This window comes from Nuphar pumila, chromosome 12 (assembly GCF_984573655.1).
Source record: "Nuphar pumila chromosome 12, dmNupPumi1.hap1.1, whole genome shotgun sequence".
Classification (NCBI taxonomy): Eukaryota; Viridiplantae; Streptophyta; class Magnoliopsida; order Nymphaeales; family Nymphaeaceae; genus Nuphar; species Nuphar pumila.
In genome coordinates, this window is record NC_143260.1 from 89,421,187 (window position 1) to 89,433,627 (window position 12,441).

General features: G+C 39.5%; 1 protein-coding gene across 3 annotated transcripts in view; it reads left to right on the forward strand.

The window, feature by feature from the left end:
* The window catches only part of LOC149821163 (E3 SUMO-protein ligase SIZ1-like), a 201,156-nt gene that overhangs the window by 75,433 nt on the left and 113,282 nt on the right, over positions 1–12,441 (forward strand). For all 3 annotated transcript variants that reach the window (XM_089982042.1, XM_089982041.1, XM_089982043.1), the window contains exons 4-5: positions 5,350–5,425; positions 5,611–5,773. In XM_089982042.1, coding sequence (XP_089838168.1) covers positions 5,350–5,425; positions 5,611–5,773 — 239 coding nt within the window. The remainder of the gene's footprint in view (positions 1–5,349; positions 5,426–5,610; positions 5,774–12,441) is intronic.

Below are 12,441 nucleotides of genomic sequence, written 5' to 3' on the forward strand. Positions count from 1 at the left end.
TCTCAAAAACTGAAATTCACGTTTGAGAAATAACACCTTAGCCTTTGATATTTGAGCATAAGTTTGCGCTAGAGTTTCCCACAATTCTTTAGCTTCACAATCATCAGGAATAGAAACTAAGACTTCTTGTGTCAATGTGGAAGTAATGTACGCGACGAGAGCTTGATCGCGCTTCATCCAAGTAACAAAAGTAGGATTACGAACAATGTTTGGTAAGCTGCCATCTTCTTTTGCTTCTTGTGTGATAAATTTTGGAGGCGTTGGAGTGGAGCCATCCAAGTGGCCTGAAAGGACTTGGCTTCGGATGAAAGGAGTGATCTGACGTTTCCAGGTCAAATAATTGTTGGTATTCAATTTTTCAGAAACGAGCTGCCCAAGAAAGTTGAAAGAAAGCCCCGAGTTGAATGAACTGTCCATTTGTAACCTTATGACAGAGAACAACTTTGCGGTAGGGCCCGACACGATACACAAAGAAGATTGTGTCACGACTCACGACAGATTATGGAGAATCAAGTGTGAGGAAAACAAATTTACGTCAGCAAATCTGTGTAGGGGTCAGATCTGACTCAGTCAATGAAGAAACACAGACAAATACTAATGAAAGAACGCTGTTTTAATTTAATCAGATCTGTAGTAGGTGAAAAACTCAGACAAAAACAGTAGGTGAAAAGGAAAGATGGGACTCAGTTTCTGTGTGCTTGAGTAGATGAATGAAGGTGAGAGAACTCGTATGAGAAAATAAAACGTGATACAGAGGGAACACAAGGCTGACGTGATCAGATGATGATCACCTGACAAGAACAAATTACGTTAAATAAATTTAAAAGACTCGAATGAAGGAAGAAAACGTGAAACAGGAAAAGCACGGTTGACATGAACATGTGGTGTTCATGTGACGAGAGCTGGGTTGCGTGGAGTGAAAACAAAATTTTTTCGTGGCCAGATGAGTCTAACAACGTGAAGGATGCAACTTTAATCACGTGAGACAAGAGGAATAAACCTGAAGACAGGAGGAATACAACCTGATGGCAAGAAGACCAAGTCTGACGACGTGAAGTCTTTGTGTGAGGCAAAAAGGAAGAAGTCTGACGACGAGAAGAAGGAAGACACAACTGCAAGTTTGACGATGTGAAGTCTTTGCATGAGGCAAGGAAGAAGTCTGACGACGAGAAGAAGGAAGACAACTATTCCCGGTTCTGATGAAGGCCCCCTTTTATGCCCACAAAGATCGAAGCTCTGATACCATGGTAAAACTGCTGTTAGAATCGAGAAAAGAGGAGAGGAAGAGAGCAGAAGGAGAACTCGGGTGCTTGTTGGGAATCGGCAGCCACTGTAATCTTCGTTGGCTGCACTAAAACATTGTTAAGTTTAATAGGGTTACAACTTCTAATGTATGGACAAAACTGCCCTGCATTAGTAATACAAATTACATAAACATACATGTGATATGGATCCTCTACATGATCCATATCCGATCCATATTCTAATATGAACCTCACCGAGGACATGGCATTGGATAGAAATGATTGGAGGAGAAGGATTCATGTGGAAGACCCAGAATGATTTTCTTTTTTGGTTCATATCGCCGACCCCAATTGTTTTGGGATAAAGGCGTAGTTGTTGTTGTTTGTTGTAGCCTTGAAAGGCATGCGTATATAAGGGGGTAATGACCCCTATTTATACAACAAATAGAGGAAAATCATTGGGGGCTCCCCATAGAGATGTTGGGAGCCCCCAACGGTCACATTTGTGACCGTTGGGGGTCTCAACCAGAGTTATCGAAAGTGCCTACGTAAGTGGGGAAGCACACTTCGGAAGCGCGAAACGTCATGCTTCCGAAATGCGTGGGGAAGCGCGCTTCTCTTTTATGGGAAGCACACTTCCCTTTATGGAAAGCACACTTCCCTTTATGGAAAGCACACTTCCCATCACGCTTCCCCCATTTTTTTTTCATTTTTTTTGTATTTTTTTTTTCGCTTTTTCGCTTCCCCCTCGCTTCCTAGGTCGGTTCCGAGATGATTCCTGATTCACTCCTAAGTTGTTCCACGCTTCCTAAAATTTTGAAAGTGCCTCACTTTCCGCTTCCGCTTCCCGTATCGCTTCCTCAACTGGCAACCATGGTCCCAACCACTCTATGTGGGACCCCCAATGCTTGTTCAAAAAGGGGATTAACAAACGAAAAATTACAAAAAAATAAAAGGATAAACCAGAGTTACCGGAAGCACCTAGGTAACTAGGGAAGCACACTTCGAAAGAACGAAACATCGCGCTTCCGAAACGCACGGGGAAGCACACTTTTTAAATGGGAAGCACACTTCCCTTTTATGGGAATCGCGTTTCCCTTTAATGGGAAGCGCACAGTGTTGTGAAAAGCGTTGAGGCGTAGCGAGGCGCTCCACCAAAATCTGAGGCGAGGCGTAAGCCTCGAGGCATAAAGCGTAAGCCTCAATTTTTAAATTTAAAAAAAAAACTATAAAAAATATTTAAAATTATAAATAAATAAAAATTGCTTTATTGATAAAGCAACAACCAACAAGAAGAAAATCAACTATTGTAAAAATTAAGTATACAGATCTGTTTTGGAAAATAGCAGAAACAGGACCTCTATTCTAAATTTTTCATAGTCACATAGGAAATAATAATATTAAGGACTAAAATTGAAAGGACAAATTTTTTTATGACGGAGAAACCCTCATCGAGAACTGAGTCACTAGCGGGCCTGCCTCCCTACAAGGTAAAACTCTGGGTTGGGGACATGACCACCCAACCTTACGTGCCGCAACCTGTGTAAAAGCAACAGTAGCCCCATGTGACATCGGGGTTCGATCCTGGGTCTTCAGCTTGACATAGGACCCCAACATGGGATACCACCTTGGTGAGGTTCGGTCTCTGATAGAGAGGCCCTCGATCGACCCCCCTCAAGTTCCCATTGAAGGGTTTTGAGAAGAGGGGAAATTGTTTTTTCGGCAAGACCAAGATTTTTCAAAGAATTGAAGGTCGAACTGAGCAGAAAAAACTCTGTCAAGCATTTTGATACCCTTGACATGCCGATTCCGGGCAATTGCTCCTCTTCTTCTCCTTATGAATGAGGGTTTTCCCTTTTTCCAAGTAACAGACCACCAAAATACATGTGGTGGTTTTTGACGATTGCTGAAACCGCTTTGGAGGCTTTACTTTTGTCGACAATTGGTGATGACTCTGGGTGACACCCGATTTTTTGACAACACCTATATGTTTCGGCAATTCCTAGAAAAATTGTTTTTTTTTTTTCTGATCACACTCTCTGTGTCCTTTGCAGTGAGTGGATGAATCTTGCTGGGAGCACTCCTATGGGGGACACTCTAGTACCAGAATTTTCATCACCGAAAAACTCAAAATGGATAAGTCCTTTGGGAACTACCATGTTTGGCTTACAAACATGATTCTTACTATCACTGTTGTTTTGAGGAAAAACAAATAATTTACTAACCTTTTTTGCAAAAGAGATCTGTATACGCCTCACCTTGAGGCGCGCCTCAAGGAGTATGAGGCGCACGCCTTGGGGCATTTGCGCTTTATGCTTGCGCCTCAAGGCACAAAGGCCCTCGCCTTGAGGCGAGGCACACTTTTAATAACACTGGAAGCACGTTTCTTTTTAATGGGAAGCACGCTTCCCCCTTGCTTCCCCCATTTTTTGATTTTTTTTGTATTTTTTTATTTTTTTTCGCTTCCCCCTCGCTTCCTAGGTCGCTTCCGAGACGATTCCCGACTCGCTCCTAAGTGGTCCCACGCTTCCCGCTTCCTAAAATTTTGAAAGTACCTCGCTTTCCGCTCCCGCTTCCCCAACTGGCAACCATGGGATAAACTAACCTAATTAATAAATAGTTGTTTCTATAAACAACTATGTAAAAAGACAAAAATACCCCTATCAGGTATTACAAATGAATTACATTATATATATATATATATATTAACAGCCTTGACTTGACCATTGGGCCCATGGGCTTGAGCCAAGGGCTGGGTTGGGCCAGCATGTAGATCTTACCAATAAGTGATGAGTATTTGGTATTTTAGGACATAAGAAAGAAAATAACAAATTGCTGTTCGGAAATAGCATAGCTTGAAGAGAGAGAGAGAGAGAGAGAGAGAGAGAGAGAGAGAGAGAGAGAGAGAGAGAGAGAGAGAGAGAGAGAGATTTATGGGTGTCTCCTTTCTTTCCGGGCCAATTTGACCTATATCCAGCTTGGAAAGAACTGGGCTGGGCCAGGCTTCTTAACATGCCTAACCCAAGGGCGACCTGATGGCCCCCCTTAATTACATGCCTCAAATCCTTTCTGTTGGTAGAGATTATTGTTTTGTCCTTTTGGGTCAGTGAAAGCACACGTGTAGTGAAGTATATGTTGATTTATTACTCCATTTCTTGTATCTTTTGTTCCATTTGCAACTCTTTATGAAGAAAGAAATATTTTAAAATGCTCCTTGTAGAGTGTTCATCTTAGTAGTTAAGGTTGCTCTTTGGCAACTTAGGCGTGTATGGTGCCAGAGTCTAGTTACTCGGCGATTGTTTTTGTTTTTTGTTTTTCTGGGTCTGGGTTGTGTGTGTGTTTGGGGGGTGTGGGGGGGGGGGGGGAGGAAGGGTTGGGTGGTTAAAAGACTAATGGATATTTTTGTTTGTGATGTTTGTAAATATTATTATGTAATTTAATAGTGTTTACAATTTTTTGTTTTTAAAATATATCTTGTTTTAAGATTTTATTTTTATGTGTTTCCGGGCTATGCTTAAGTATTACCTACTTGTGCCTAGTTGCCTAGGATGCCAATCCTTTGGTCTGGCCTACCGCTTATGCTTTTTATGTTTTAGGGTAATTGGCCCCTACTAACACCGTACAGCGTAGATGAGGAATGTACGATTTTAGTTTTGAAAGTTACAGGTGGTTTCTACTTAGTTATGAAGTCATAGTTGTGTTTGTCTCTGTTTATTTACTAGAAAACATGCTTTGTATCAAACTATTCTAATGAGAAATTCTGAATCTTTTTATTGTAAAACTTGAATGCAATAGGAGACATTGTTTTTAGATTCCATTATAAAAATGTATAAACATAAAAGTTCTCAAATCTAATACATGGTTTCTACTAAATAAACCAGAGATCACATTTGCAAAACATGCAATAAAACATTGACAACTAAAGCGGTCCTTTCCTTGTCCACACCCGAAGGTGTTAAGAGGGTTCAACTGCTGCTTATTTCAAAAAGATTGGGTGACTTTGTTGTTGGATGCATTTTCTTATGCAACAAAGATAAGATTGATAATCATTCTTAGATTGATCTAATTGCACACATTTTTTAACTTCATTTTATGTTGTGAGTAGGCTCAAAAAATACTTGGGGAAAGAAGCACTCTATTGGGAAAGAGGGAATTCAGAAAATAGTTGATAATACTTACAGGTATATTTGGTATTTGAGAGCTGTTTCTCTGCGTTGCATGTTTTGAAATTTGAAAATTCACTCTATTAATAACTCATACTAGATAATAACATATAGGCGTTTATTAATGTCCTTGTATGCTTTGAAGCTTGCTATGTTGCCTCAGTATATGTGATTTGTCTCATGTTTTACTTGCTTTCTGGTAGGAAAATGCAACTCCATGGAGCAACTGACCTTGCATCTAAGGGCCATAATAGCTCAACCTTGAATATTGTAAAGCCAAAAGAGGAAGCAGAGGACCCTACTCCTTTGGACATGAAGATTCGTTGCCCATGCGGGAACTCATTTCTAATGGAGTCAATGATTAGGGTATTGCTCTGAATGTCCAAATTCTTTTCCATTGGAACTTAAGTACATAGTTTCTATATGCTTATGCAATACTTAGTTCTTCTTTGGATAATTGGTGTGGCGTTAGATGTAAAGATCTCAAGTGCTCATTACCATCTTCACCTGCACTTTATGATTGAAAGTGGATTTACCTTGAGACTCTGGGTGGTTTCTTTTTCAAAAGACTATGGTGTATAGTGGAAACTTGTTCTCAAATTGTATTGCACTGCTCAATTGAGATCATGCTTCTACACTGCTAAATGCATGACCCCCATGATAATCATAATTGTGTTCCCCTAACAAGTAAAAATTTCATTATTTTTGCACCCATGTATGATAGAAGTTTGGGTGGTTTCTTTTTTGAAAACGCATGGCATACTGTAGTGGAAAACTTATACTTATGGGGTATTGCTTCACTGCTGGATAGATATCATGTTTCTCCTTGCTAACTACATCATCCCATCCATGACAATCATACTGTGTTCTCCTAACAACTAAAAAATTCATTATTTTTGCACCCATGAATGGTACAAGTTTGATACTATCCATTTATGGTCAGAATCCCTTTTATGGGAAGAGCACTGAATGTTTGAGTACATCTGTGTGCCTGTTCAGATAAAATCTGGAAGTTTTTATAATTACATGTGCAAAAGTATGGCTACTTGCCTGTACAATCTCAAGCAATCATAATTACATACACAGTTAAGACAATGCAAGTGTACAATCGACTACAGGTGTATTTTATTGTATCAGATCTGAATCAAGTCACCATGCCTTTTATTACCTGTTACTCACAGCACAACAGAAGAAACAAGAAAAAAAGTGCAGAAGAAGAAGCGCGATAGAATAGACAGAGAATTGGGAGAAGGGAGAAGAGTGTTTTTTTGATATCTGCTTTCTCCTATTCTTATTTATATATATTATTTTTAAAGAAAAGGTAAAAGTTGGGTTGAGATAGAAATGCCCTTACAACATGTATAAAAGTCTATAGCGCTTTTGAAGAGGCTTATAACAAAGATGCCCTTGCTGCTACAAAAAGAAGAATGTGTACAATTCTTATTATCCTCTAACACTCCACCTCAAGTTGGGAAAATATATATCCTTCCCAACTTGCCACCAATATCTCAAAATCTCATTTTATTTACAGATTTAGTGAGGGGCTAGTTGGAACTGTGAGCGCATATAATTAATCTCAAATTATTGAGCTTCAACTTTGTGCCTGATGAAGTGACACAATCCATTTCTATGTGTTTATCCCTTTCATGATGAACGGGATCTGAGGCGATCTAAATGGCACCTTATTGTCACAAAATAGTGCGCTAGGAGACTTGACTTTAAGCTTTAGCTCAACGACAAGCAATCTCATCCACATCCCCTCACATGTGCCATATGCTGGAGATCTATACTTTGGTTCTACACTAGATCTAGCAACCATCGTCTGTTTTTGCTTTCTGAACCAAGTTCCATCCTATCAATGCACAATACCCTGAAGTTGATCACCTACCTTCCATTGAGCTTTCCTAATCTGCATCTACATACAATTTGTATATCAAAATGTCCATGATTAGCAAACAAGAGACCTTTTCATGGACTATGCTTTAAATATCTGAAAATCTGATACACTCCATTCATGTAAGAGTGGGAGCATGCATAAACGGGTACCCAACCCATCAGGATATACCCAAACTCGTCCAAATAACAAATTGCTAGGTTCAGGTTTCGCTGGGTCATAAAAATAGAATCCCAAACCCAGACTCACATAATTTCAGAAATTTATTTTTATAAAAAATACATATAAAATGCTCGAGTTGGGTCAGGTATCTGGCAAAACAGCTGGGTTGAGTCAGAGTAGCCAGCAAAAATCATGACCCAAAACTGGCCTGCATATTGCTTGGGTCAGGTTTGAGTTGACCCAAATATTGTTCAGGTAGGTGCTTTTCATGCCCATACCTGGGAATTCAGGTTTGGATTGGGTTGAGGGCCCGATACAAACCGGACCTGTTGACAGGCCTACATAAACCTACTCACCATGCTGACCGCATACACTATATTCAGTCTGGTAATGGTAAGATATAATAGCTTTTCTATCAATCTTTGATATCTTCCAACATCCTCTCACTTGTTACCTTGACCCAATTTGCGGTTCACCTCAATGGGCATGTCAACATCTTTACATCCACGCATTCCATCCTTATTTAACTGGTCCAGTACATGCTTTCTTTGCGAGAGAAGAATACCTTAGTCTCAAAGCCTCAATACCGAGAAAAAATAATGCAAGGGCCTGCGATCTTTGATGTTGAAGACTCTTTGTAGGTACAACTTCAAATCTTTTATTCCAGCTTCATCATCTCTTGTAATTACATGGTCATTTACATAGACAATTAATATAAAACTTTTATCACATTCTTTCACGAAGAGTATAATCACTCATGCTCCTTTATACCCAAACCTAATAATAGCCTCACTAAACCTTTCGAACCATGTTCTTGGAGACTGCTTAAGTCCATATATAGCCTTCTCTAACCTGTACACTTTGTTATCTTCATGAGATTGATTAAAGCCAAGAGGAAAAGGCACACACACACACAAGCGGGAAGCGAGGAATAAAAAAAAGCAATATAAAAATTGAATGATAATCGAAATCGAACACAAATAAAAACTAAAATAAAAGGGACTATTCTTAAATTTCATGATTTTTTAGTGTAAGAATTAATTTTTTTAACAAAATCTAAAAATGATGTCTGAATTTAGAGAAAGCACATGGAAGTGAGTGAGAAGGGAGAGAGGAAACACATAAAAAACATGAAAAGTAGAGTGAGAGAACATATAATAAGAATATATGAAGCGTATGGAAAGCATAGGAGAAGCGTGGGAGAATCAAGATTCTCATCAAGTTTCATAAGTGGGGAGGATCGTGCTTCCGAAGCAACTTTCCGGGAAGTGGGCTTCCCACCTATCTAAGAAGCTTCCGATAACTCTGATTTTTAGTGTTGTAAAAAATACATCTAAATATCGAAAATTTGTAATCTAAAATATGTTGCTCATTAAATAAATGATAAAAATGCAATATGTAGTGCCTAATTGATACTAAACTTGATCATTAGAGAAAGAACGCTACCCGATCATTCATTGGTAATAGATGTTGCACCTTTCTTTGGATGCACAGTCCCCCTTCCCATATATATATATATATATACACACAGAGAGAGAGAGAGAGAGAGAGAGAGAGAGAGAGAGAGAGAGAGAGAGAGAGAGAGAGAGAGAGAGAGAGAGAGAGAGAGAGAGAGAGAGAGAGAGAGGTGGCACTGATGACCTCTTTCAAGCGCAAGGGTGACAAAGGAGAAGGTGGCCTGAATCCAGTGGGAGAGGGAGACAGGTCGGAAAAGGGTCACAGGTGCTAGAGACACAATATAGAGAGGGAGACAATGTGGTCGGAAAAGGGCCAAAGATGGCCCTTCTCTAGCTACAAAGGGAGGGAGAGAGGGCATTGTCTGGCGAAACTATTGCTGGAAAATGGGTAGAAAGTCGGTTTTTTAGAAAAAAAAGGGAATGACCTTTTGGCTGCCTTCCGGCCACAATCAGCCAACCAGATGGTATGTCCATTGCTAGGTGATACCTTCCTGTCTGTTTTCTGGTGATCAATGACCAGAAAATTTTCAGATCTAACAAAATTTTCTTAAAAAAAAGAAATTTCCTGCCATTCTCCAGCCACAAGGCCTTCAGAAAATGGTTGGTATGGTACCGTCCATGTCGTTTTCCATGGTGTTTGATTAATATTGCAATATTTTCAAAATATTAGCAATATTTGTGGCTATATTGTTTCTTGCATAATTCAGTAAAAAGTTGAGTCATGGCTGGCTATTTGATGAAGTTTCTATCAAAATGGTTAAAATAGAGAAGTTATATGGAATATACTGTTCTGATCACATGAAAACTACTTGTGGCAAGATGTAGCCCTATCACTTGTCTTTACTCTTTACCGTAGAGCAGAATAAACTCACTCTTTTGGTAATGCCATCATGCTGATTTCCATTGTGGAATGCTGATGCCTAGGTCACCGACTTTCTCTTAACTCTAGAAAGCATGTTGCTAGTGATAACATATGATTCTAAGATGGTGTAAAACCTATAACTTTTAAAAATTGTTGAAGGTAGTTGTGCAGCCCTCCCAATGTGACATTTTCCTGGCCTTTTTTGGCTTTCCATTCTGCAGAAATACCCTCACCCTGTTTTTCATTATTTTCTTTGTATCGGGTCCAGCATCCATTTCTTAGTAACTTTAAAACATAATCACCCTCATCCATCTCGAGGCCAATTCACATGAGCAAATAGGTAAATATATTACCACTTTGAAACGACCGATTCTAGGGTACACGTAGGTAGTTGTCCGTTTTTTCTTAAATGGAAAAGATGCTTATGAAATACACTTGCAAGCTGATTGGCATTCATGGCCAAGTGAATGTGATTTTGTGGAATCCTGAATCCAGTGGGAGAGGGAGACAGGTCGGAAAAGGGTGACAAAGGAGAAGGTGGCCTGAATCCAGTGGGAGAGGGAGACAGGTCGGAAAAGGGTCACAGGTGCTAGAGACACAATATAGAGAGGGAGACAATGTGGTCGGAAAAGGGCCAAAGATGGCCCTTCTCTAGCTACAAAGGGAGGGAGAGAGGGCATTGTCTGGCGAAACTATTGCTGGAAAATGGGTAGAAAGTCGGTTTTTTAGAAAAAAAAGGGAATGACCTTTTGGCTGCCTTCCGGCCACAATCAGCCAACCAGATGGTATGTCCATTGCTAGGTGATACCTTCCTGTCTGTTTTCTGGTGATCAATGACCAGAAAATTTTCAGATCTAACAAAATTTTCTTAAAAAAAAGAAATTTCCTGCCATTCTCCAGCCACAAGGCCTTCAGAAAATGGTTGGTATGGTACCGTCCATGTCGTTTTCCATGGTGTTTGATTAATATTGCAATATTTTCAAAATATTAGCAATATTTGTGGCTATATTGTTTCTTGCATAATTCAGTAAAAAGTTGAGTCATGGCTGGCTATTTGATGAAGTTTCTATCAAAATGGTTAAAATAGAGAAGTTATATGGAATATACTGTTCTGATCACATGAAAACTACTTGTGGCAAGATGTAGCCCTATCACTTGTCTTTACTCTTTACCGTAGAGCAGAATAAACTCACTCTTTTGGTAATGCCATCATGCTGATTTCCATTGTGGAATGCTGATGCCTAGGTCACCGACTTTCTCTTAACTCTAGAAAGCATGTTGCTAGTGATAACATATGATTCTAAGATGGTGTAAAACCTATAACTTTTAAAAATTGTTGAAGGTAGTTGTGCAGCCCTCCCAATGTGACATTTTCCTGGCCTTTTTTGGCTTTCCATTCTGCAGAAATACCCTCACCCTGTTTTTCATTATTTTCTTTGTATCGGGTCCAGCATCCATTTCTTAGTAACTTTAAAACATAATCACCCTCATCCATCTCGAGGCCAATTCACATGAGCAAATAGGTAAATATATTACCACTTTGAAACGACCGATTCTAGGGTACACGTAGGTAGTTGTCCGTTTTTTCTTAAATGGAAAAGATGCTTATGAAATACACTTGCAAGCTGATTGGCATTCATGGCCAAGTGAATGTGATTTTGTGGAATCCTGAATCCAGTGGGAGAGGGAGACAGGTCGGAAAAGGGTGACAAAGGAGAAGGTGGCCTGAATCCAGTGGGAGAGGGAGACAGGTCGGAAAAGGGTCACAGGTGCTAGAGACACAATATAGAGAGGGAGACAATGTGGTCGGAAAAGGGCCAAAGATGGCCCTTCTCTAGCTACAAAGGGAGGGAGAGAGGGCATTGTCTGGCGAAACTATTGCTGGAAAATGGGTAGAAAGTCGGTTTTTTAGAAAAAAAAGGGAATGACCTTTTGGCTGCCTTCCGGCCACAATCAGCCAACCAGATGGTATGTCCATTGCTAGGTGATACCTTCCTGTCTGTTTTCTGGTGATCAATGACCAGAAAATTTTCAGATCTAACAAAATTTTCTTAAAAAAAAGAAATTTCCTGCCATTCTCCAGCCACAAGGCCTTCAGAAAATGGTTGGTATGGTACCGTCCATGTCGTTTTCCATGGTGTTTGATTAATATTGCAATATTTTCAAAATATTAGCAATATTTGTGGCTATATTGTTTCTTGCATAATTCAGTAAAAAGTTGAGTCATGGCTGGCTATTTGATGAAGTTTCTATCAAAATGGTTAAAATAGAGAAGTTATATGGAATATACTGTTCTGATCACATGAAAACTACTTGTGGCAAGATGTAGCCCTATCACTTGTCTTTACTCTTTACCGTAGAGCAGAATAAACTCACTCTTTTGGTAATGCCATCATGCTGATTTCCATTGTGGAATGCTGATGCCTAGGTCACCGACTTTCTCTTAACTCTAGAAAGCATGTTGCTAGTGATAACATATGATTCTAAGATGGTGTAAAACCTATAACTTTTAAAAATTGTTGAAGGTAGTTGTGCAGCCCTCCCAATGTGACATTTTCCTGGCCTTTTTTGGCTTTCCATTCTGCAGAAATACCCTCACCCTGTTTTTCATTATTTTCTTTGTATCGGGTCCAGCATCCATTTCTTAGTAACTTTAAAA